This window comes from Hippoglossus stenolepis, chromosome 14 (assembly GCF_022539355.2).
Source record: "Hippoglossus stenolepis isolate QCI-W04-F060 chromosome 14, HSTE1.2, whole genome shotgun sequence".
NCBI lineage: Eukaryota > Metazoa > Chordata > Actinopteri > Pleuronectiformes > Pleuronectidae > Hippoglossus > Hippoglossus stenolepis.
The window spans coordinates 278,042-303,162 of NC_061496.1; the positions used below are offsets into that span (position 1 = coordinate 278,042).

Consider the following 25,121-nt stretch of genomic DNA (forward strand, 5'->3'; position numbering starts at 1 on the left):
CATGAACATTAAATTCACATTACTTTCAGGAATTTCTGATGTGCAAATAAAAAACCTTTTTCAAACAACTTTGTGACATTTGCCACTTTTTTCAAAGAATAGTGCAATAACTTTGCTTAAATTCAACTTAATTGAAGTACTTTTGGTTACATTCCTCCATCAGTCTGTACTTTTTCAAAAATAAAGAAAAAATAAATTAAATTATAATCACTTTGTTACAACGATGATAAAGCTCAACCAAAAAGAACACATGGATGTGACTGGGGTGTAATGTGAAGTGTCTTCTAAATTTGTTGGGTCTCATACTGTCAGCTGCCAGAGTTTTCAGACCTAAAATACACACTGGTCTCTCCTCATGTCCTCCATTCACTGTGAACCCAAGAGCAAGATAGGCTTCATCGTACTTTCTTTTCAACTTGGTTTTTGAACACTGTGTCTTGTTTGTCACTGACCGGCTGCTTCACATGAACGAGCTCTGATCTCACTGTGTGTGTCTCTCTGAGCAAATGAGTGGGGGCAGGGGGGCCGGAGCCCCGGGGGCTAGGGTTAGGGTTAGGGAGAGAGTGGAGAGCTTTTCCCCCTGGGATCAATAAAGTATTTCTGATTCTGATTTGATGTTGTGCGTCGACCAGTGCATTGCCTTTGACTCACCAGTTCAACTGCCCAGTCGTCAGATGAAGAAGGGGGAGTCATGGAGCTCATTTTATAAACCCCCTGTGGGGAGGTTAATGGGATACAAGATACCCTAACCCCCACCAAGTAGTTCAAACCTCTCAACAAGAAATACAACAGAAAGGACGTTAAAAATGTTTTTTTTATTTTTAAACAGACATCCACATTTGTGTGTGTGTTTATGTGGGTTTTGTGATCAGTTGACTCGAGAAGTCGTAAAGATCTTTGTTGATTTTCTTCAGAGTCTGAACTTCTTCTTCCAACTCTGCGACACGAACCTTTGTGTTTTCTCCGTCACCGAACACCGACTGAAACAAATACACACACACACCTTTATTCTGAAGTTTGGGGGCCTGGACTACGAAGCCAGTTCAACATATCCAGGATTTATCTCAGTTTTCCAGCTGAATGTAACCCAACAGTCAGGCTCAGTGGTCACGTGACGCTGGTTTAAACTCGTTAAGTTAACTCAGGTTTTCCTCATCAAGATATGAGCGTGTGCACATAAAAGGGGCGGGGTTTACAGCACATGACCAATCACAGACATGGACAGTTTGACTGACAGCAGAGCCGAGGATCAAACTGTTGTATAATAAAAATCAGGGGAGAACAAACATCCAGAATAAAAGAAACAGTTACAGCTGCTAAATGCAGGAAGAACAGCTGGTAAAACATCTGGGATTGTGTCAATGTGGACATTACCTCGCCCCCTGGTGACTTTTGGTAAAAAATATATTACGTGACCATGAGATAATAACTCAGGGCTACAAGATCTTAATCTGTTTACTAACAAGACATGTGGAAGTGAAGTGAAGAAGCCTCTTCATGAGAAACGTTAGAATCCCACGATGTGGCCTCTAAAATGAGCTATAATATAAAGAACGCTGATGTCATGGTTCAAAAGGAAGGGATTGGTCAGTGAGCGGAGCTTTATAAAGTTTGATCTATTATCTCCAACTTAACATGGAGCAGTTTAGCTGTTCAGCAGAAGTTACCATGGTAATTTACCCTGATAACAAGGGAACCAGTTTCATAGGACTGAAAACTCTGAATTAAACCTGAAGTTAACCTGATAACCACAAATCCTGCTTCATGGGACAGAGCCCAGGAGGCCACCCCCCCCCCCAAAAACCAAAGGTTCTGGTAATACTTCACTTAGTCTAAACTAATAAATAATCAATGACTTAACCTGATCTGAGGTCAGTTACCAATGTCACCGTTTGGATTGTGGGACTCTGAGGAAACACTCTGCCTCTCACCTTGTCAGTCACCGCGTTCATCAGTGAGCTCAGCCTATCAGCTTTCTGCAGGTATGTCTCCTCCTCTTCCTGAAATCGCCAAAATAAAAGCACAGAAAATAGATAAAGATGAAACATTTTCAAAATAAAGTGTGAATTCAGAATGAAAGATCGGATTTTAATGATCACATGATTTTAAGATCTTCTGATTTAATGATGTAATTTAAAGATCCACTGACTTTAATGATGATCTTATTTTAAAATCATCAGATTTTAATGATCACGTGAATAAAGAAGCTGTCCAGTATCAGTCAACGGGGCGAGGCTGCACCTGCTGACTCACCTGTGTGCAGGGAGCGAGTCGGACACAAACGTCTCCTGATTCCCCGCCGTCGCCCTCGGAGGCGTGCAGGTGTCGGCTGAAGCGCGGCAGAGGAACAGCGGGTCGACTGTCAGGTAGGAACATGTTAGCTGGAGCCGCCGTGATGAGGACATTGGTCACTGGACCTGAACAAAGACAGGAAGTGATGTCAGGTAAATCTGTTGACACAAATCTTTTCATCACTGAGGATGAAGCTTCTTTAACATTCTGGATGGTTTCATTGTCAAAGGTGTCGGCAGCTGAGTCTGACAAATTGACGGAGGCGTGGGATGAGTCCATCGGTCCAGCCAAAGGAGGGACTATCGCTCCTGATGGTGCGCTTAAAGTCTGACAACCTTCAGCACGGACAGGATTTGGTTATTTATGAAGTGCCAGTCATGATCACTGTGAGACATTTCTTCGTCATGTTGCTGTTGGCCACGTTCGCTTGGTATGAATAGGAGGAAGAAGTAGGATCTCCTCCAGAGAAACAAGAGGTCAGAGGATTCATTAAAAAACCAGCAGCAAACGCAGAGAAGAAAAATGTCATTAAAATCACATTCATCAAGAAAATCTTAATAAATATTGTCTCCTAACTTTAAACCTTTTCACTGATCTTTTTTTCATCTGAAATTCACCAGTGATGCAAGAGAAACCACAGAAAGCGAAAGTTACTGATCAATGATCAATCTTTATCAACCAATCAGAGGCGAGTTGAGACTAAGGGTTAGGCCCAAGAGTTTTAAAGTCATCACAAGTTGAGTCCTGTACTTTTATTGAGAAGGAGCTGGAGGCCTTCTATAGTAAAGGCTTTTCAATCCAGGTTCAAGTTAACCCAGGTTGAAGCCAACCCGGGTTAGAGTTAGCCTGGGCTGGAGTTAACCTACATTGAGGCTAGCCCAGGTTAATCTTGTGTTACCAGCGTTGAGCTCCAGCTGTTTGATGGTTCTGTTAGCAGCGACACAAATGACATCATGTCATAATAATAATAATAATAATAATAATAATAATAATAGGCGGGGCTTACCTTTGTGGGCAAGGCAGCGGATGCTCTGTTTACTCTGAACATCCCAGAGTCTGACGGTCTCATCATGTGACCCAGAGGCGAGGAGTGTCCCGTCCATCGACACGGAGAGACATGTCACCAAGTTCCTGAGGAGACTGTTCTGATCAGATACCCTATACTGCCACTGGTAGATAATAATTACTGATCCAAAAATTAAGCTTTATATACAGTAATATAATTATATATATATATATATATATATATAATTATATTACGCCTTCGTCTCACATCAGTGTGAATTATTATTAACCCGTTTTCACCTGTGACCTTTGAAGACCTGGTTTCCATCGTTGTCGGACTGAAACGATTTGTCACGACTGAGACTCTGAAACAGATTCAAACAGTTCAGGGTTAGTTTTATTGACAACAGAGACAGAAACAGCAGCTCAGCCGGTTGATCTATTGATTAATCAGTGTTTGATCAGACCAGTAATAAACAGTCTGACCAGTTTCCTCTCCACTGGTCAAACCTCTCTGTCTCTTACCAGCCAAGAACAGAGGATGTTGCACCTTATTATGACCTATGAGACAAATTGTGATATGGGAATATGAGACTAAAAATTTTATTTGACTTATTGAAATCTATCGTCCTCACGTGACTGTTTACTGTCACACTTTTCAATCGCTGTGAGTAAAAAACTACAGGTCAGGGCCCCTTAAATTAAGAGGGTTAGGGTTAATTATTTTTAATTAAAATTGTTCGTATATATTTATTTTTATACGAACAATTTAAACTCAAGGTCGACTTACACACTTGTTTCAGAGCTTTCAACTGTTTCAGTTTGAACTTCATTCTGACCTTCAACCCTCAGCAGAAAATGTGTTTTAAACTATAGGCAGAATTAACACACTGAAGTTGTATGCCTCCGCCAACCAGTGCAGTTTCCGTGTACATACCTCCTCGTATTTTTCTACCAGATTCATAAAATGTCACAGCTACCTTTGACCAATGACATGTAATCACTTCATCTTTATGTCCAAGTGACAACTGATCAAAAGTTGAAGATATTCCCTCAAGTTGGTCTTCATTCAAGACACCAAAAACATGTTTTTTTAAACACCGTGACCTTGATCTTTGGCCACCAAAATCAAATCAGTTAATCAGTGAGTCCAAGTGTGCACCAAATTTGAAAGAATTCCCTTGAGATGTTCCTGAGATATTACATTCACTAGGCAAAACACGCGTTTGAGAGGTCACCTTTGAACACCAAAGTCTAACCAGATCATCTATGAGTCAAAGGGAATTTTACCAGTTGTAATGAATTTCCCCCAAGGCAGTTCTGATATATCACATTCACAGGATGAGGGTCTGGGTGATATCACTGTGACCTTGCCTTTGACCTCTAGGCACCAAAATCCCCAATGACAGAACACGTAAGAGACACACCAACATGTGATGATGTTATATGACCCTAAACTTTAAAATGTTGAGATGTAATTTATTTAGATCTTATGAGGTATGATAACAGCTCTAGGGTGTGACAGAGAATGTTATGAATCGAGTCACCTGGCTGCACAGAGACACCTGGAAAATGTTTCCATCAGTTCCTCCACAGAACAGGAAGTACTCGCAGGGGTCAAAGGTCACAGACATGATCTCCACATCAAACAGAATGGACAGGAGCAGCTCACCGGAGGACAGCTCCCACATCTGCATAAACAGAAAAACACATGTAAACAACGGTCAGATCATCAGGTTGTTTCATTTAACATGGCTGCCACAGAACAAAAGCAGATAAACCACCGTTAAACTATTGATTAACAGCCGATAAATAGCTAATTCATTCTCACTAAACAAAAACAGATGTTTCACACTATATATATATATATATATATATATATATATGTGTTCTCAGCTTTAACTGAGGGACACATGACAAACAGTTGAGGACAAACAGCTGAGGATGAAGAGTGGCGCTGATCGTTTTGCACTGCTGGTCGGTCGTGGAAACCCTGTATTCACACTGTTCATGTTACTGAACTCTCATCTCTGCTTCACTGTCTGTGTGTGTGTGTGTGAGAGTGTAAACTCCGTCTCACTCCCAGAACAGATAGCAGTGTTGAGCCAGTTCACACTTAAAAAGAACGAGTTCCAGGTTCAGTTCATGCAGATGAAAATTAACTAGTTCACATTCATGTTTTATTGGGAGGATTCAGGTGAACAATGTCCGGTCATGTGTTTGGTTCTGAATCGATGGAGTCGGATCATGTCTGTGTGTCGCTCCGCTCATTTTAACACTGAGTCCTGAGTGTGAGCGTCTCGTGTTGTACTGAACATGTTGACGAGTCATTTTCATGATGTTTAAATGCAGCCTCATAAGTAATATTATCATCATACCAGTGGTTTAAAGTGAAACATTTTGGGTGCACCTAAATTATGTGCTGGTAGGGCTGGGGACCATTCACATTTGAATTGATTTCTGGTGGTACTTCTCTGTTTTGTCTGTTTCATCTATATCCGTAGTTGGGTTTCTGTATAATTCTGACTAAATAAAGAACCTTGACATGATGTGTTGTAGTTTGGTGCTATAGAACTAGTACTATAGAACTTCTACTATCCAGGTTAAACAGAGCATCTGTCATACCAGTGCAGGTGTTACAGCCTTACCTTGACAGTCTGGTCTAAGGAGGCAGTGGCGACTCTGGCCTGAGCGCCCATCAGGCCGCAGTGCAGGTCTGTGATTGGTAGAGAGTGACGAGACAGGACATGACGAGGATCTGGGGTGTGGTTTAAATCCAGCTGTATCACACTGAAATAAAAAACAGTTTTAAGATTAAAACCTGCTTCAGAAGACACAAGATTCCAGGAGTGTTTACATAATATTAACAGTCAGAGTTAAAAACATGGAACATTTCTTTAAAGTGTCAACATGAAAATATCAAATAATCAATCTAAACTTCCTTCAGTTTTTAGTTTAGTTCAAATTTATAACAGTCACCTGAACCATGGCGACAATAAACAATATACAAAACACTAAAAGTCCCTCTGCTATCGAGTGATTGCTCACATGAATGCGGTAAAGCATTTTGTGACAGGTTGACTTTAGTATTTTGGTTATATTTGGTTGGTTTAGGGGCGCTAGGTCTCCCTCCCGGCCTATAAGATTGTTTGTTCTCAAACTTCACAGGAAATACATAATACACTGTTTGAAAGAAATGAAGGGAACGCTTCACATTATAAAACCAAGTCAGTTAAACTTGAGATATCACAGAGCCCAAAGGGGGAGGCGTTTAAAGATGTGATTGGGCCAGCTCAGTTCGCTCAGGTGTGAAATCGGGTGAGTTAAGGTGAGTTACCTGCACAGACTCCACACCAGAGCCAGGTTGTCTTTTCCTCCAGAAATAAAATGGCTGCTATCGTCAGTGAACTTCAGACAGGTGACATCCTGATAGTGACGACTGAGGACAGACAGCAGTTTACCTGTGCACACCTGAACCAATCAGAGAGAGAGTTTGAATCAGCAGGACACAGACGGGTTGCCATAGAAACCAGAGGCTGTCAAATTTTAAATTCCAAAAAAGAAAAGCATGAAGAAGACACCTCCCACAGGTAAATGGCCTCCGCGACTCCCGCAGCGAGGAAGAGTCCATCAGGTGAAGCCGTCACACAGGTGACCACACCTGGACAAACAATCTTTTGCTGCAGCTGATCCTGCAACACACACACACACACACACACACACACACACACACACACACACAGTGTTTATCACGTGACCTCTAACTTTTATTTATTCTATTTTAGCACAGCCTCCTTCACTGAGGTTCAGCAGGTTTTTCTTCAACAGCTGATGTTTCATTGTATTTTTCACGAGTCTGTTTTTAGGTTGCTGTTTTTTAAATGACATTCTTATGAACAGGGTTTGGTCTGAGCGTCCCAGCAGAGGACCGAGTGAGTCGGAGTAAGTCCGGGTGAGTCTGAGTGAGTCCCGATGAGTCGGAGTGAGTCCGGGTGAGTCCCGTTGAGTCGGAGTGAGTCCGGGTGAGTCTGAGTGAGTCCGGGTGAGTCGGGTGAGTCGGAGTGAGTCCGGGTGAGTCCCGTTGAGTCGGAGTGAGTCCCGTTGAGTCGGAGTGAGTCCCGATGAGTCCGGGTGAGTCCCGTTGAGTCCGGGTGAGTCCCGATGAGTCGGAGTGAGTCCGGGTGGCTCGTACCTTCCTCTGGATCTCCCAGACGTTGATGAAGTTCTTTCCGACCTGGGCGGAGAGCAGGAACTCGCCGCGGAGCAGCGACAGAGTCCGGGCCGAGCTGTTCCCTCCCCGGTATGAGAGCAGGCTGGAGCCGCTGTAGAGGTCGAACACTGTGCTGTTCCACAGCTGAGAGCCGGAGTCACTGGTCACTACCACCTCCAGAGGAGCCGCCATGCTGTCTCCAATAACAACAAACCCGCACACGCGGTTCTTCTTCTTCTTCTTCTTCTTCTTCGTCGTACGGTTCTTTGGCGGGTGGCAGCCGACGTTAAGGAGCATTACTGCCACCTACTGTTTTGGACTCAGAGTTACCTTGGTCATATTCAATTATTTTGTCTCCCTCAGATAAATAAATATAATAATCTATAATAAATTAGTTCCAATGATAAAAGTTCTCCATGTTTGTAGTTTCCCTCTTTATCTGTTCTCCTTCTCTAACATACTTATCACAGTGAAGCATCACAGGCTCCACTGACTCCTCTGTTTGTCAGTGACCATCCTGTAGGATGTGTGTTTATTAAGTGTATTGTTGAGTGTAGTGTGTCCTCGGCCTATAGGCACCATGTTCTGCTCCTTGTTGTTTCCTCACTTCCTGTTGTATAAAGCTGTTTCCTGTGTGAGATGCATCCAGCTGCTATTCTTTGATCATGTTTCCTTATTGTTTTTGCTTCATATTTACTGAGTCAAATGTCCATGACTTCTTCATGATTCAGTTCTTAGATAATAAATCCACCTTCATTGCTCTTTATTCCTCTGTGTGCTGGTATCCACATAAACGCTCTTTTTTTCAAAACCCCAGACACTAGGTATTGAAATTGGGATAGGTATTTGTTAAAAGATGGAACAATCAACGACAAAGCAAGGTAGTCTATTTATAAAGCATAAGAAATCAATATGAAATCATAAAGCCCAAGACACATTGTCAAGCAAAATAAAACATCAAAAATAGGTGAATGTTAACATGTCAGTAGAATGTTAGGAATCTTTTCACAATGGGATTACATGACTCATGTTCATTATTGATTCATCACACGTTACCTGATTTACACAACACTTGTGATTGTCAAGGTAATAGACCCGAAGCACAGAGCTTGAACACTATTCAATTGAAGCAAGCAGCTACAATATCAGGCATTACAGAAATGTCCACATCACAAACCTTGGTGTGGCACCTCCAGTGGCCTTTTAGACATTTAAAGGCGCTCTGCAGGGTTAGGTTACACCAGCAACAGACAAATAGCCAGAAAACAAAGAGGATGAAGTGATTAATGAGCCTGAAAGTGAAAATCTGATCAGATCTGTTAAAAATGTCTCAGAAAAGAAAACATCCAGAAGAGACAATACTCTGCTGCAGACATTGAAACGTTCCTACAGAAAACCAAAGGATCCAGACGAGTGAATGTAGAAGATCATTTCTCAGACCTGAACTCTTTCATTGAGTCAGTGAGGCCTCTGACTAAAAAATTTGATGTTGATGGAGAAGATGTTCTAACAGAACAGGAATATAGAGATTAAATAAACTGATTGTCAAACTTAAAGCTCAGATCATTGATGATGATGTCTAATATTAATAACTTGTTTTTTCTCTGTCTGTTGCTGGTCTGTTCTTCTCTGTTCTTCTCAACCTTCTGAGTGAATTCAATGTTGGGAATTTATGTTGGGAATGTTCACCAACCGGTCGAGTCAGAGGTTGAGTTTGGTTCTAGAGGTTTTATCCAGTTAACATGGTTAAATGTGTGTTACTCTGTGTGTGTGTGTGTGTGTGTGTGTGTGTGTGTGTGTCACACACACACATATGCTGAGGTAAACACTTGTCAGATTAATGTTGACAAGCTGCTCTGTTTAATCCTCCTTCCTCTGTCACAGCAGCCAATCAGAGCTGCCCTGACTCTCTTCCCTCCCCCACCATGAGATGTGTGTGTGTGTGTGTGTGTGTGTGTGTGTGTGTGTGATCAGACACTGTGTCAGCTCGGTTGCCGTGGCAGCAGTATTGTGAGGAAGGAGCTTGTATGAAGCGTCGCTGTGTTCCTCTGAGAGGAGACCACAACCTGCTGACCCCCGACACACACACACTGTGAGTAACACACACACACACACTGTGAGTAATAGATAGATAGATGTACTTTATTGATCCCAATTTGGGAAGTTATTGTATCACAGCAGCAGGTCAAGGACATTTCACAAAGAGCAAAGAACAAAAGGCTAAATACAAGAGACGACAAAAGAGACAAGCGTGCAATATTGCAGTATTTGTTTGAAACATGACTAAAATAAATAAATATGACTCAAATGTGCAGTAAAAATTAATATAATATGATATGTGCAAAAAATTAAATAAATTCTAAGTAATCCAAGAGTTTTGGTTTGGACATAAACTGTCTGTCCACTAGGTGGGGAAGGGTGCTCGTGGTGGTCCATGATGGATAACAGTTGGTTCAAAGCCCTCCTTTCCACCACCACTTCAAAAGAGTCCGGTTTGCAGCCAATGACGGAGCCAGCCTTCTTAATCAGCTTGTTGAGTCTGTTGATTTCACTGGCTCCGATGCTGCTCCCCAGCTGACCACAGCAAAGTACAGTGCACTGGCTACAACAGACTGATGGAAGATTGACAACATCTTGCTGCACACGTTGTAAGATCTCAGCTCCCTCAGGAAATAGAGTCTGCTCATCCCTCTCTTGTACACAGCATCGGTGTTGGTTTTCCACTTCAGTCCATTGTCGATGTGGATGCCCAGTTACTTGTAATCCTCCCCTGTGACAACATCCTTTCCCAGAACACCTGTTGAAGAACAAATTTAACTTCTTATGTTGAGAAGAACTTTCAGCTCAGTGGTGATCCATGGCTTGTAGTTAGGATAGCAGCGTACAGTCCGGGTCTTCAAGGTGGTTTGTTCTAGGAATTTAATGTATTCTGTGATGCAGTCATGCTGTTGATGTCTTCCTCATGTGGCTCACAGAGCACATACCAGTCAGTGGACTCAAAGCAGTCCTGCAGTGCCTCAGTGGCCTCCTGAGTCCACCTCCTCACAGTCCCTGTGGATGCAGGCTGCCGCTGGACAAGAGGGACATACAAGAGGGCAGTGGCATTGTATGCATCCAGAGCATTTGCATACAGAAGGTCAAGTGTTTTACTGTCTCTTGTGGGTAGTTAACATACTGATGAAATGAAGGTAAAGTTTTGTTCAGTGTGACATGATTGAAGAATAAAAGAAAAAAAGTTGCAAACCAACATGTAGCCATTGTCATTATGTCCCCAGGAGAAATACTGAAAAAGATTAAAAGAATAAAGTGACAAAAGTGACAAAAGGACAAATTTCAGAAAAAAACCACAGGAGCTGCTGTAACAGGCTGCCACCTAGCACAGCCCCACATACACACACACTGTGACAAACACACGCACACATTCACACACACACGGTGAGTAACACACATCGTGTTTCGTTGTGTTTCATCATGTTTCCTCATGTTTAAATAAAAATATATAAAAACACATCTGTTTACATTTGTTATAAAAGCTTCAGATTAAAAATGTTTTAACTGACGTCAGACGACTGATCTCCGTCCGCAGGTCGGGGGTCAGGAACTGTCCTGTCATCCAGGTGAGGTTGGAAGGCGTGGCCTCTCATTCAGGACACCAGAGTGACTTGTCCAGCAGTAAATCAGCTGTGGGGTCAACAAGGCGACGCCCAGCGTCTTCGACTCGTCGTCTGAGATTCGAAGATGAGACGGCGACAGAGGCGGAGTCTCGTTACCAGGAAAGACAGCAGCAGAGAAGATGGGCGGGGCAGCAGGGGACAGGTGTCTTGGTCTCCAGACTGAACCTGAACCTGTACGTCAGTGGTCAGACGGGGCCACCTGTACCTGATGACAGGGGGCGGAGCCTGTGTCGGCCCCATGTGAACCTGAGGACTGAGCCAATCAGAGAGACCTACATTGGCCCTGTCACACCTCAGAACAAATCCCCCTGGGGAGGGGGCGGGGCTGAGCGTGTCTCCAACATTCAGATGAGGAGTAGAACCAATGCGGGCACACCCACCACAGACCTGCCAATCAACCCTTATGCTCCTGACCAACTGACCACGCCTGCCTTCATATGTCCCTCCCCGTCCTCTCCTCCTCTTGTGATATCAGTGATGACGTCACAGAGTGTCAGGCTCAACGGTTCAGAGGAAGAACAGGATCTGAACCACGACCAGGATACTCAGGGGAGACCAGAGGGAGTCGAGCCCAACAAAGAGCTCCAATCTGTGGCAGAGCTGAGAGACCAGAGTCCCTGTGTGGAGGTGGAGGAGGGAGGAGGGATTCGAAGGATGAAGAACTCTTCTTCTTCCTCTTCTTCCTCTTCTTCTTCCTCTTCTTCAGGGACAAGCTCAGACGCAACAGGTCAGAGTATTTACATTATATCATAATACAGTGTATATACTCAACTTATATAAAACTGGTCTGATATAATCAGCTTACATATAATCAATTTATATATAATAAGTTTACATAATATCAGTTTATAAATAATATATATATATACACATAATTTATGATATATGTATACATATAATCAGTTTATATATATTCAGTTTCTATAAAAAATCTGTTGACATTTAGTTAGTTTAAATATAATCAGTTTAAAAAGAATCAGTTTATATGTAATACATTGAAATATAATCCGTTTACAGAAAAAAAGTTTACATATATTCAGATTATATATTATCTTTATATATAATCATATATCAAAGAGTTCATAGCACTGTACTATCCCAATAGATCAATAATATATATATATTATATATCTATCATTTAATCAATTTACTATTGTTGAGATAAACACACACTAAAATATCATCTTCTGATTTGATCACAGCTGAGAGACCAGCTCCACCCATCCCAGAGAGCAGCAGTGATGGACAGGTCAACCAGCCAATAAGAACAAAGCTCTACACTTCACTTCCTGAACAGTGAGTCTGTTCGACGCCCCTAACACCTCACATATCAACCTGTCACCATGGAAACCACAGTGAAGCATCATTGAGGTCACGTTCAAAGCTGAGACCTTATCAAGAATTCAGAACCAGTCAGACTGATGTCAGCCCAGTCCTCCAGATGAGCGTCTGACGTCAGGGAGCTGAGCACGCAGTGATTGGTCAGGGAACAGGAAGTAGGAAGGATCAAATCCCATCACAATCCTGTAGTTTTCAGCGTTTATTCAGGAGTTGTTCACATCTACAACTCCTGAAGTTAGCGACCTGATGACTGAGAATCTTCACAGATATTTACTACACTGAAACTCATCACTGTTGCTATGGTTACACCTGAAGGAGTTTTCCAGACTCTAAATCAGAGACTTGTGTAAACTGGTCTCGTTTTAGTTTGAAAACTCTGGGTTTGTGTTTTAGTCTGAACAGTAACTGAGACTTTTGTAAACGATGCCACAGATACAATACGATATACTTTATTGTCCCTGTAGGGGAAAATATCTTGGACTCAGTGCTGCACAGATAAATGCCTGCACAGTAACAGTAAGAATAACAATCACACAATTACATTAAAAACAACAATCAAGTGCTGCCAGCTAACACAACCCTGTGGGGCACCTGTGCTGATTCATGTGGGATCTGAGAGGGTGTTGTGGACTGAAATGTTGAGGTCGATTGGTTAAAAAATGATTGTCTTTTGAAATGAGCAGATGAGGCTGTATTAAAAGCTGAACTAAAATACGAACTAATAAAATCTGTATGGGGTGTTCCAAGTGCTTGAAGTCAAAACAATTGAAGTCAGAGGTCTAAAGTCATTGTTATCAGTTGGACACAGTTTCTTAGTTATTGGAACTTTGATTGATTGTTTCCAGAGGGCAGGGACAGTGTGTGTATCCATTGGATGCTGGAAAATGGGGCTCGGTGGAGCGGGGGTGGTATACAGTCTATGGTTTGGAGGCTGGACTGGTCCCGGCTGGGTGGGTTAGCCTTCCAATATGTTGTTACATACGTGATGAAAATCATGTTGTTCAAACCTGAGAAAAAAATTATTGTGTTTGTGAGCTTTTTCCAGATCATCAACAGTGACGAGGCGCTTTTCAGTTGTGTTCATGTTAGTAATTGCCTTTCATAGAGTTCATAGACATGAAATTCTGCTCAGTCCTCAGCAGCTGGTTGGGTTCCTTTAAAACTACTTTCACACCTGCTCCTTCATTATATTTAAAATCTATCTTTTTCCTGTCGATACAGTCCTTAACTCTCTTAGTCATGTAAGGCTTATTGTTGAGGTACACTATGTCCTTTTTGGTAACCAGTGGCAACATCAATGTCCAGGTTAAGAAATGTGTCCCAGTCTGTGCAGACGAAGGAGCGTCTCTATACGTTCTCTATCCCATACAGTCACCATCTTGGTTTGTGGATCACTCCTTTTAAGAACACTCTTGTAGGTTGGAATTAGCTGAACAGTATTATGGTCAGAATGGGACAGAGGGAGCTTTGGTTTTGCAGTGTATGCATTTTTGATGTTTCCATAGCATTTATCTGAAATGTTGTTGCCCTGTGTACCGCATGTTACATATTGTTCAAATCCAGGTAGAGATAGTTCCAGTTTGCCTCGGTTAAAATCACCTAAAATTAAAATAGGAATTGCTGGTGAACATATTCTCTTCTTGATCGGTTCTTATCAGTCACATGACTCGACTACAAGCGGTGAATACAAGGCGTCGCTAACACTTCCTGTCATTAACAGTTCCACCTCGTCGTCTCTCCAAGAAAAGAAATCCCTGCTCTTACTTTTCACCATCACTGTTCTACAATCTACTTCCTGTTTACATCACATGACCAGTGTACGTGAACGGTCATGTGACGTGTGTGGTCAGGTGTGTTAGTGTTGGCGGAGACGTAGTTATTAACATCTGTGACTTTCAGATTCAGCAGCAGAGAAGAACCTTCTCGGCTTTCTCTGCGTCGTCTTCTCTCCAGCGTCAGACTCAGCAGGACTCGAACTAGCAGCCTGGATCGACACAGCATCAGGTCCCGCCCCTCAGCATTAGACCCCGCCCCCTCCAGTTTGCTGAAGAAATGTCCGTCATCTCAGTCACTGAGTGTGGTGAGAAAATCCTCAATTATCAGGATTCCATGTTCTACTTCTCGTTCTCTGAACTTCATGTTTCATGTCTGTCCAGCAGGGGTCGCCCTTCTTCCAGTTAAGGAAGGTGTTGTCAGTTCAGAGTGTTGTCCCCGAGCAGAAGAAGAGAGATCGTGACTACAGACCAGCTGCCGACACATAACTCACCTGTTTAAAGATCAATTCTTCAGAGGCCATAACCATGAAGCCAGAAAAGTTGGTATCACTATGGTAGTTACAGAAGACCTCCATCGCAACCCATGCAGCAAGTTTACTTCAACAGTTCAACTACTGACCAATCAAATGTAGATGAGTGAAACTGAATTTACCTGCACGTCACATGATGAGCAGGGGATGTCACTTCCTGGTCCAGGCCCCAAAGAGACAACCAATCACGTTGGAGTAATACTGTGACAGCCAATCACATCTTCAGTTTCACTCTCAGGTTCCTGCAGCAATGTTTGAGCATCGAGGACGTCGATCGTCCATGTTCTTTACGTTCTGTCGGTCGAGTTCTTGATGTCAATTCTGATGGAACGTTTCTGTTTGAACTGAATCGACCAAGGAACCGACGTACGGATTCATCATCAGCCAAAGATGAGGATGCCGTGACTCGGGTACTTAAAATACTACAACAATGTAACAACAGTTTAATAACACTGTATTGACGGTGTAGGTATTTATTTTTTATTTTTAGGGACGGTGTACATTAATTAATATGAGCACAATGGTTCTTAATGTACCAGAGTTAGTCTTTTAGACAAATTTTCATCTGCAGAAAAATACAGAAAACATTATTACCTGTGTATTAACGTGTTCTGCAGGTGTTTACGTGGGTGACATGGAGGCCTCCTTTCGGTCAAAGACGAGATCCTGGAGGTGAAGGTGGAGAAGGTGGCGTGTCTCAGTCTGGATCAGGTGACCCACCTGTTCACCATGAACCTGTCTGCAACTGTTCGGGTCCTCCAACACATGAGGACAATTTGGAGGCGTTGGCAGCGCCACCTACATTACTACAACTGAACTACAGCACCTGAACTCAGCTTCTTTACCAAAGCACACCTGTGGCACCTGGTCCAATCAGAACACTGAACCTGATGATGCCATTCACAGTTTGTTTTAATTAAGATTCTCAGAACAAAAAATCTGAACAAAGAATCTAAACAAAAAATATAACTAAGTTCAAAGAGAAAAAATAAAGTTCAGCTTCAGTTTATTAAGTTTGAAAACTTATCAAAGTGATTTTCAATTCATTGTTTATATTAATTAACGTTACGTGTTATGTTACATTATTTGATGTTATTACATGTTAATTAACTATATTTGATGCTAATTAATGTTAATGTTGATTAAAGACGTCAGTTGTGCTTCCTGTTCTTTAATAGCAGGTTATTAGAACTTTACAGTTTTTAAACTGTGATTCTAAAAATCAATCACAGTTTAACTTTAAATACAATAAAATCTTCTGATATTCCGACATCTTCATCATCACCATCATTTCAGATGAACCTGAAACTAAATGAGACAGAAACTGCTGATTATTAAAGAACAATTTTTTTTTAAATTTATGAGTCAGCAACTTTAATTTTAAACAGAATAAAAATGAGTTTTTTTATGATGAGTCATTGTTTGATGACTTTTATTCACACAGGAAACAGGAAGCTGACTTTCCTGCCACTTGTACCATAAACCTGATGATGTGGAACCAGGCTTCGAATAACTAACACAACCTCCTCTGAAAACCTTCTGAGACGCTTAAAAGCGCCCAAAAATGTCTGAACAAAACAGCAGCGAACCAGGTTCTGAACCTGGGCCTGAACCTGCCTCTGAACCAAGGTCTGAACTTGCAGCAGTGAACCAGGGTCTGAACCTGGGCCTGAATCAAGGTCTGAACCTGCAGCAGTGAACCTGGGCCTGAACCTGCCTCTGAACCAAGGTCTGAACCTGCAGCAGTGAACCTGGGCCTGAACCTGCAGCAGTGAACCAGGGTCTGAACCAGGGTCTGAACCAGGATCTGAACTTGGTGATGCATCATTAACCTTCAATTGGTCAAGGAAGCAATGGACTGAGTGGAAAACAGGAAAACGTGGCTCTTCGCTCTTCTTTTGGACCTTTTCTGTTTTTTTGTTGGAATCCACAGACAGAAGTGAAATGTCAGGAGGGTTAAGGGACAGTCAACAACACAGAGGGACAGACAGAGATTTTATTTTGTAGTAGTTAAAAACAAGTTTGCGAAATAATGCTCAGCAGTTTTTGTTCAGGTGATGTATTGTTCCTGAAGGAGTGTGTATGAGAAGCACAAAGCTGTAACCTGTGTCCTCCTGCTTTAATGATTTGGTTTTTGTTTGCTCTGATTAAATGAATTCCTTAAATCTTACGTTGTTATTGAGCCTGTCTGAAATGTTATTGACGGTATTAACTGCCTCTAGTAATAACAGTAGGATTATTTTCACTGTTACCATGTGACATGTCAAGTACTGGACTTCACCAGAAAATAAAAGCCAAAAGCCACTGTGTAATTTGAACTTTGTGTGGAACAATGTTCTTGTTCCAATGAGCCTGTTCACCTCATTTCAGCATTTTATTCAAACCTTAAGGACTCATTCACAATAAAAGCCTTCCAATGATTCCCTGAGGGCTTTTATTGTGAAGGAGCTGCAAGAAGTGCATGGTTTCATTTACAAGTAGTTTAACAGTAGAAAAGTCAATAAACTGGAGTGTGTATCAATACGTTACAGGAAAAATTAAATTAAATTAAATAAAGTAAAATGAAATAAACCGTTGCGATACAAATAAAATGTTTCAGTCACTTAAAATCAACAAAATCAAACTGTAAACAACAACAGACAGTTTTAGTGTTAACACTTTGTTTTCAGACTAACAATTTCAAACTCAACAAACTGGCATTAAAGAATTCAGAAGAGTCCAGAAGAGTCCATTAGAGTCCAGTTCAAATTAGTGGAGACCAGTAGAGACCAGTAGAGTCCAGTTCAAACTAGTGGAGACCAGTAGAGACCAGTATAGAGTAGGGTTGGGTACGGATCTCTGTACTTTAACTGACCGAATTACGTCAGTACTACCCGGTCCCGATTCACGTTAATCAATTGGTGCCAAATTTCGGTACCTCTGAGCGCATCTGGGTGAGAGAGTGTGTATACATGAGTGAGAGTGAAAGAGCCAGTATAGGTTAAATAAAGAGAGAGCGAGAGAGACCATGTGACTCACCCCTGAAAAAAGCCAAGCTCAGAACTATGGTGAGTCAATGGTGCAGTTTTTAGCGGCAGTCAGTAATTTACTGCTCCTCTCCGTGTCTCTGTCATTCACACTGAGCTCTGCACCAACCACATCAAACCAAACAGAGCGACACCATCTCCTTCGGATCTACACACATTTACTAAGTTTACAAAGTCTGTTGTTTTTACCCAGACTGAGTTTATACACTGTGTGTGTGTGTGTGTGTCAGCACGAGAGAGGAAGAAAGTTTTGACTCATTAAGAAAAGTATTGATCATTATGTGATAATCAGTGTTGATATTGTGGCGACAAACAAATCAACGTTTAAAGTGTAGCGAGTCAGGGACGTCAGCTGAGACAGAGACAAAGAACGGAAAGTAAGACAGAGAGAAAGAGAGAGAGAAGTGAGCAGCGGAGTCAGTGTGTGCGTGTGTGCCATTACCTTTCCCTCAGGTTCTGGGTCCATCATATAGAAGCTACACAACTTTTATAGTAATCAATTGCTTATAGTGGTGAATTGGAACCCAGGACAAACATTTTCTCTATAAGCGTTTGTAGTGGAATTATGTCGCGAGGCGGAGGCAACACGAAATTCTCTTTGCAGGAAAAGTTATACAGTGAGAGTAAAGTACCGAAAGAAGTACCAATGGGTACCAGTACAGACTTCCAGGTACAGGGACCAGTACTGGCTCAAATGTGAACGGTACCCAACCCTAGTCCAGTAGAGACCCGTGTAGAGTCCAGTAGAAACAGGACTTAGATGAATTTGGAACTGAAATCAGAGGATGAAGAAGAGGAGGAGGACGACAAAGAGGATGGCGAGCAACACTCCGATAGCACACCACTGACGACGATCTGTAAAGACACAAAGACTTAATTACTATCTAATTAAAAATACATATAACTAACTACAACGTATTACAACTACAGCTAGTAATAAGCTGTTTTCAGACATGAGCTCCAGGTCAAATCCAGAGAATCGTCTCCAGAGCTTCTCCAGAGTTTGTGTTTCACAGCTGAACAACTCAGCAGCAGGTTTTCTGCACAGACTCGTTCACAGCATCAGATCCTCCTCATGGTTCAGGTGAGAGGGGGGGCAGCCGGGTGCAGCAGACAGAGACAGGAAGTGACGTGTTACCTCTGCTGCAGAGGTCATGTGATCATGTTTACATCACCTGACACCGTCGTCAGCTCTGATCACCACAAACTCTCTTCACGTCTTCGTCTGTGTCTTCATCGTGTGTGTCAGCACTTCTTCACCAGAGATCTTTGTTTTAGTTTCTTCATGTTTGTGTCCCCTGTTAGAAGCTCCCCCCCCCCCCCCCACTCACTCAGTGAATCAGTGGAGGATCCTCTGCTGTGTTCACACTGCTCCTGGATCTACACTTTATACAGGAGCTCAGGAGGAGGAAGTCCTCAGAAACTCCAGGCTCTCACTCACACATTTGCGTTCATGCACGAGAAAGTGCAGAGATATTCTGGAGGAGGTGCATGTCTGAAAGCAGTTATATTTATATCTAATAATTTCCTACAGTGACTTATAAACGTGTCATTATGACTAACAATAACTAACCATACCTAGCTATAACTAATATGTATAGCTAATTATAACTACAGTTAGCATTAACTATAAAAATTTGTCATTAATTGAATCTATAACTAACTATAATGTATAATCATAACTAACGATAACTAATAACTATAACTAACTAATATATATAAATAACAATTTCTTTAATTAACTATAACATGATTATCTCAAACTAGAAATAACTGAAAGTATTTTATTTACAACCAATTTTAACTATGACCTTAAACTATAACTTTAATACAATAACTATAATTGTAACATATAACATAACTAATTATAACTAATCACAACTATAACTAAACTAAACTCTATATCAATAACTACATACAACCACCGATATAGATCTGTAGAGATACAGAACGTTTTCAGTCAACACATCCAACTCTACATAACTAGATAACTAAAATCCTAGTTTAAAAAAACAAGTAGCTATAGTTAACTAGAAACTTGGCATATTGAAGATGAGTTATTGATTTTAACTCCAGTGTTTTTGATACCTGATCAATACTGATATGATTTGAAACAGAGAATTAATCAGATTTCTAATGAAACTTAGGTACTTCAGTTATTTTCTATTGTTGCTGCTCCAATAGAAACAGAGACGTGAGATCATGTGTTGCTGGTCAGATTACCACTGGTCATGTGAGACACTTTGGCCAGTTTCTTCATGACGTTGTCAAGTCTGGAATGAGTGTGGTCCATCTCATGACCGAAGTCATCCAACATCCTGCAGGGACGAGAACAAAACACTTTTACACTTTCTGCACATCTATCTGCTTTTACCCAGTTTACACTGGTTTATTGTTTTTTTTATTAATGTTATCATTAGTGATGTTGTTGTGATGCTTGACTACTAGGGGCCGGACTACAAAGCAGGATTTGTGGTTATCAGGTAACATGAGTCCTATGAAGCATGTTAAGTTGTTATTGGGGTAAATCGCCATGGTAACAGGTGAACTAGAAGGTTAGCTGAACAGCTAACCTGCTCCAGGTTAAGTTGAAGATATGAGATCAAACAGTATAAAGCTCCGCCCACTGACCAATCCCTTCCTTTGAACCATGACATCATGTTCTTAGAGGGTCTGTGGAGCTGGTGTGGATTGTTCGAGTCTCTGAGGAGGACCAGGGTCTTCAGAGACCCACAAGATCCTTTGAGCTCCTCTGATGAGTTTCTGAAAGATCTAGATTCTCCTCAGAGGATGAACCTCTGTCAGCTGCTGGAGCCCAACAGAACCAGCCTGACCCGTAAAGTGCTCCCAGTACCACAGACTGCATCTGCTTCACTTACTGATACTGATGTACTGGGAGTGTTAGCGGAGGAGAACCTCACATACTTTAAAACTTTAAATAGCTTCATCCTGTGAAATAAATATTTATTTGGGGGACAGATAGTTTACACATTGACCTTGTGACCGCCCCCCCCCTCTCTCTCTCTGGGACTTGAACACTCACCACAGTGACTCTACACTGTTGTGTGGTGCACACTCTCCTTAAAAGGAAGGATAAGGGAAGTTTAAATCAATGTATGGTTGGTTAAGTGGATCTCAGCCTCTAACTCACCCAGTACATCTCAATCTCTCCAGACTCATCCTGTCACCAAAACACCAAATGCTCTCTGTCAGCTTCCTGAAAATAGGTCCATGTGTTTTTATTGAGTAGTGATGTCAGAGGTTTCCACCACAGTGTGTCCTCAGAGTCAGTGTGTGTGTGTGTCCTCAGAGTCAGTGTGTGTGTGTCCTCAGAGTCAGTGCAGATAGTGTGCATATCGAGTTGATAACCAGCTTTGTGTGACCACTTAGCCTGACTGCATTTGTCAGGTTAAGTTCACCTGGATATTGGAACAATATCCTGAACTCGCTTCGTAGTACAGCCCCCTGAAGCATAAGTTACCATGGCAACTGAGCAGGAATTAACCAGAGTCATAGAACGGATCTTTCACTTTAATAAGCCAGAAAAGTAAGCACGGATAAGCGTTTAGCCACTTTGATGGAATACCCCCATGATGTTGTTATATTAGTGAAGTTGTGTTGCGAGCATTGCTGGAAACACAGTCACATCTACAGTGATGAAATTACATGAATCTAAGACGGCTTAAATGTTAGTGTTAAGTTTTTACTTTGTATTTGGGCTGCGCGATATGACTTAAAATATATTTAATATAATTATTTCAGACTTTTACCTCAATTACGATTATTTTAATGTTATTTTATGGCACAGTACAAGGTACACAGGCCACCACTGAAAAATGTACGTAGCGGAAACACAACAGTTCGTGAATGCAATTATTGTGGAAAGTATTTACCGAATTAGCAACATGAGCAAGAATAACTCAGTTAGAGGTTATAATTGTTAGTTTTGATACATTTTCGGTTAATTGCCCAGCCCTGCTTTGTATGTTTCATCACACATTAATAGAATTCATTAAAAACAGGCCTGGCGGTGGCAGTAGCACCAGGGCCACCACTATAAGGCGCTACGAGGTGCCTTGTAGCTGTTGTAACGTCCTCAAACTGACACTCAACAGGGTCAGAGGTCAGAACACGAAAATACTTCAGTTAACAAGTCAGAGCTGATGAACCTCTGACATGAATCTGAACATGGTTCTTACACAGACTGTTCGTCCAGCTCCATCCCAATTCGTTCTGACATGTTCTTCAAGACTCCGATCGTTCCTGACACGAGTTCCAACTGTTCGTCCTGCTGCTCAGATATCAGCTGAAACACAAACACGTTAAAAGGAATCTGCACAACACGTACTGTCATGACATCATCACCCACAGCTCTGTAATTATCTGGTTATGGTCATGTGAAACTGTACCTGCTGCTGCACCTGCTGCTCCTCGATAAACTGAGTGTTCGCGTTCTGTAGCTGATGATCCAGTCTAGTGTATTTATCAGGACCAGGCTGCCACATTGGACCTCGAGCACCACGCTCAGCGAGAAGAGCCTAAACATCACAGGACAAACAGTCAGATGCAAGTAATGGTCCATACAGGGGCCCCCAGGAAACTTCCATACCCTCAGTCTGACTCACAGGAACCTTCCATACCCTCAGTCTGACCTCCAGGAACCTTCCATACCCTCAGTCTGACTCACAGGAACCTTCCATACCCTCAGTCTGACTCACAGGAACCTTCCATACCCTCAGTCTGACTCACAGGAACCTTCCATACCCTCAGTCTGACTCACAGGAACCTTCCATACCCTCAGTCTGACCCCCAGGAACCTTCCATACCCTCAGTCTGACTCACAGGAACCTTCCATACCCTCAGTCTGACTCACAGGAACCTTCCATACCCTCAGTCTGACTCACAGGAACCTTCCATACCCTCAGTCTGACCTCCAGGAACCTTCCATACCCTCTGTCTGACCTCCAGGAACCTTCCATACCCTCAGTCTGACTCACAGGAACCTTCCATACCCTCAGTCTGACTCACAGGAACCTTCCATACCCTCAGTCTGACCTCCTGTTGTCAGGTGTGTTACCTGTGAGAATGTGAGTTACCTGTGTTTTCTTTCTGTCCATGGATGCAGCAGCTGGACTCGACAGCTGTTCTTTCATTTCCTTAAAGAGAAACAGTCAGACTCAGTAGCCAATCAGATCAGACCTGTTCCACCTGAGCAGATGTGACCAAAGAAATGTGAGTTTACCTTAACTGTGTGCCTAGTGCTGGTGATGAATGCTTTTCTTTTCGACAGCTCGGCAGCGTCCAGGTTGAACTTTTTAGGATTTGACTCAACGATACCTTCACTGACAGTTAAGAAACAATCATCTGCAAACATTTACAGTATAAATCAGGTGACCTCAGGTCAAATTACCTTGTATCACGACAGGTCAGTGATTAAACCAGGGGTGGGGAACTTCCATTCATAGTACAACAAACATACGAACATGCAACTAAAAATCTGTGATGTGTGACTTAAATTTGGCTCATCTGCACTTCTAAAATTTAACTGGTCTCTCTCCCATCCAGTCCCCAGACCGGCCCCGCCCCCACTCACTCACACAGGGAGAAGCAGAAAGTGAAGCGGAGATGATGGAGAAAAACTCGTCAACATAACAATGATTTAGTCTTTAGTGTGGGCCTCGAAGGATGTTATGACAATAAAGATGGCCCTTGAGAGAAAAAAGGTTGCCCCCCCTGGATCAAAGGATATTGATGGTTTCGTCCAGGTCCTCCAGGTCCCATTCGATGGAGCGCAGACTGTTCCTCAGCTCATTGGTCGTCCAGTCCATTTCCTCTTTGGAGGCTCCATCCCCCTCCTGCAGCAGCTCGCTCCACCTGTGATGGAGGCTCTGCGCTGCGTTCACTGCCTTCTGTACCTCCCTGTTCTCAACACACATCCGAGAAGATGCTCACATCCATTACACATCACAACAGTGCTTATCTGAAATCAGACGCTGACGTGTGTGAACAAACTCATCATGTGGAGCAGTCTGATTATTAACGAGGCTTAAAAGTTCAGTATGTAAAAATCTAGTGGTGAAGTTGCATGTTGCAGTCTGGGCTACTGTTAAAAAAAACATGGCGGCCTCCGTAGAGAGGACCCGCTCCAGATGTAAAAAAAAGTATTTGAATATAAAGTATTTAATTATAAAAGGCTCATTCTTTGGTAAAAAAAACCCCACAATTCATACAATTTAGATGAAACACTAGTGAAAACATCACTAGGATTATTTTATATTCAATTTCTGCCAATAGATCCTTTCACCTAAATCTGACATACTGAACCTTAAAGTCTAAAGGTAAAGGTAAATTAAATTATTATTATTATTAATGTGTAAAAACACAACATCATCTGGCAGGAAGTGGTTTGACATCAGGACACTGTGCTGACATTCAAAATAAAATAAGAAAGTGTTCCATGTTTGTGTCTTTGAACGACTGCACTGTTAACTTTAAAACTAGCCAGAGTGTGATTCCTGTTGGTAGACGAGCTCTGTACTAACATGCTAACATGCTAACTAACTCAGAAAACACTGCTTGGGACCGTTAGCATGTCCGTTAGCTCGCTGCTAACCCATCTGCAGTTAGAATATACGCTTCAGTTTCCGGTTTGTGCAGAAATATCGACTATCGATCAACTATCAGCGGCCCCACACTAACACTACTCCTGTTAGCCTGGTTAGCACGGAGCTCTCACCCTTTGACGACGAAGAACGGGTCTTCCATGGACATGGTTCCGGTCCTGGTCCTGGTCCTGGCTCTGTTTCTGGCTCTGGCTCTGGCTCTGGTCCTGGTTCCGGTTCAGGATCTGGTTCAGACTTTGTGGATCTCCATCCTCCGTCTCTTTGCTCCGGGTCCGTTTTAACAAACTTTATTTGATGATCCGCTTCTTTGTTTACATCATCGCGGCTTCTGCAGCGGGAGTGAGCCTGTGACGTCACACGCACGTTGTCCTAACCCTAACCAATGCACGTTGATTTAAAAACAACAACAATAATAATAATAATAATAATAATAACTAGAAAATTCCTCCTGCCGAGAAATGTTTACTGTGTGCGCAGTGCTCGAGAGAGACATTTATAAAAGCTGCATGTTTATAACATGATCCAGGTTGGTGAGAGGAACCCTAACCCATATATTATATAATACAAAATAATAATTTACTCTTCACACAGATTAACCCTGTTAGTATAATATATATATATATATATATATATATATTTATATAT

The 25,121-nt window shown here is 42.1% G+C and overlaps 4 protein-coding genes across 12 annotated transcripts in view; 2 read left to right on the forward strand and 2 right to left on the reverse strand.

Moving 5' to 3' along the window:
• Positions 1 to 25,121, forward strand: part of LOC118121592 (receptor expression-enhancing protein 6) — a 719,670-nt gene that overhangs the window by 265,176 nt on the left and 429,373 nt on the right. The window lies entirely within an intron of this gene.
• On the reverse strand, positions 797 to 7,776 carry wdr18 (WD repeat domain 18). The gene is made up of 10 exons (XM_047342910.1): positions 7,490 to 7,776; positions 6,879 to 6,989; positions 6,635 to 6,768; positions 5,946 to 6,087; positions 4,845 to 4,988; positions 3,598 to 3,662; positions 3,299 to 3,423; positions 2,254 to 2,417; positions 1,932 to 2,000; positions 797 to 980 (listed from the first exon to the last, which is right to left on the reverse strand). The coding sequence occupies exons 1-10, from the start codon at positions 7,697 to 7,699 to the stop codon at positions 852 to 854; spliced, it is 1,293 nt and encodes a 430-aa protein (XP_047198866.1). The 5' UTR covers positions 7,700 to 7,776; the 3' UTR covers positions 797 to 851.
• Positions 9,478 to 16,997, forward strand: si:dkey-121a11.3 (serine/arginine repetitive matrix protein 2). 3 transcript variants are annotated; one of them, XM_035177419.1, is made up of 7 exons: positions 9,478 to 9,599; positions 11,094 to 11,908; positions 12,384 to 12,477; positions 14,422 to 14,602; positions 14,679 to 15,237; positions 15,445 to 15,538; positions 16,272 to 16,997. In XM_035177419.1, the coding sequence occupies exons 1-5, from the start codon at positions 9,535 to 9,537 to the stop codon at positions 14,781 to 14,783; spliced, it is 1,260 nt and encodes a 419-aa protein (XP_035033310.1). In that variant the 5' UTR covers positions 9,478 to 9,534; the 3' UTR covers positions 14,784 to 15,237; positions 15,445 to 15,538; positions 16,272 to 16,997. The 3 variants fall into 3 exon arrangements, with proteins under 3 accessions (XP_035033310.1, XP_035033309.1, XP_035033311.1); XM_035177418.1 differs by having other exon boundaries at positions 15,445 to 16,997; XM_035177420.1 differs by having other exon boundaries at positions 14,682 to 15,237; positions 15,445 to 16,997.
• On the reverse strand, positions 16,810 to 24,844 carry stx6 (syntaxin 6). 2 transcript variants are annotated; one of them, XM_035177423.2, is made up of 8 exons: positions 24,590 to 24,844; positions 23,603 to 23,772; positions 23,096 to 23,190; positions 22,950 to 23,009; positions 22,263 to 22,391; positions 22,053 to 22,159; positions 20,005 to 20,171; positions 16,810 to 18,708 (listed from the first exon to the last, which is right to left on the reverse strand). In XM_035177423.2, the coding sequence occupies exons 1-7, from the start codon at positions 24,622 to 24,624 to the stop codon at positions 20,054 to 20,056; spliced, it is 714 nt and encodes a 237-aa protein (XP_035033314.1). In that variant the 5' UTR covers positions 24,625 to 24,844; the 3' UTR covers positions 16,810 to 18,708; positions 20,005 to 20,053. The 2 variants fall into 2 exon arrangements, with proteins under 2 accessions (XP_035033314.1, XP_035033313.1); XM_035177422.2 differs by having other exon boundaries at positions 20,077 to 20,171; positions 24,590 to 24,843.

Bases quoted from the DNA above. Each gene is read 5' to 3' on its own strand.
- stx6 (XM_035177422.2), bottom strand. From the start codon at position 24,624: ATGTCCATGGAAGACCCGTTCTTCGTCGTCAAAGG. The intron at 23,773-24,589 runs GTGAGAGCTCCG...TGTTGAGAACAG, and splicing joins CCGTTCTTCGTCGTCAAAGG to GGAGGTACAGAAGGCAGTGA. The intron at 23,191-23,602 runs ATATCCTTTGAT...CTGTCAGTGAAG, and splicing joins GGACCTGGACGAAACCATCA to GTATCGTTGAGTCAAATCCT.
- si:dkey-121a11.3 (XM_035177418.1), top strand. From the start codon at position 9,535: ATGAAGCGTCGCTGTGTTCCTCTGAGAGGAGACCACAACCTGCTGACC. The intron at 11,909-12,383 runs GTCAGAGTATTT...ATTTGATCACAG, and splicing joins GACAAGCTCAGACGCAACAG to CTGAGAGACCAGCTCCACCC. The intron at 12,478-14,421 runs GTGAGTCTGTTC...TGTGACTTTCAG, and splicing joins TACACTTCACTTCCTGAACA to ATTCAGCAGCAGAGAAGAAC.
- wdr18 (XM_047342910.1), bottom strand. From the start codon at position 7,699: ATGGCGGCTCCTCTGGAGGTGGTAGTGACCAGTGACTCCGGCTCTCAG. The intron at 6,990-7,489 runs GTACGAGCCACC...TGTGTGTTGCAG, and splicing joins TCTGGGAGATCCAGAGGAAG to GATCAGCTGCAGCAAAAGAT. The intron at 981-1,931 runs GTGAGAGGCAGA...TATTTGTTTCAG, and splicing joins TGAACGCGGTGACTGACAAG to TCGGTGTTCGGTGACGGAGA.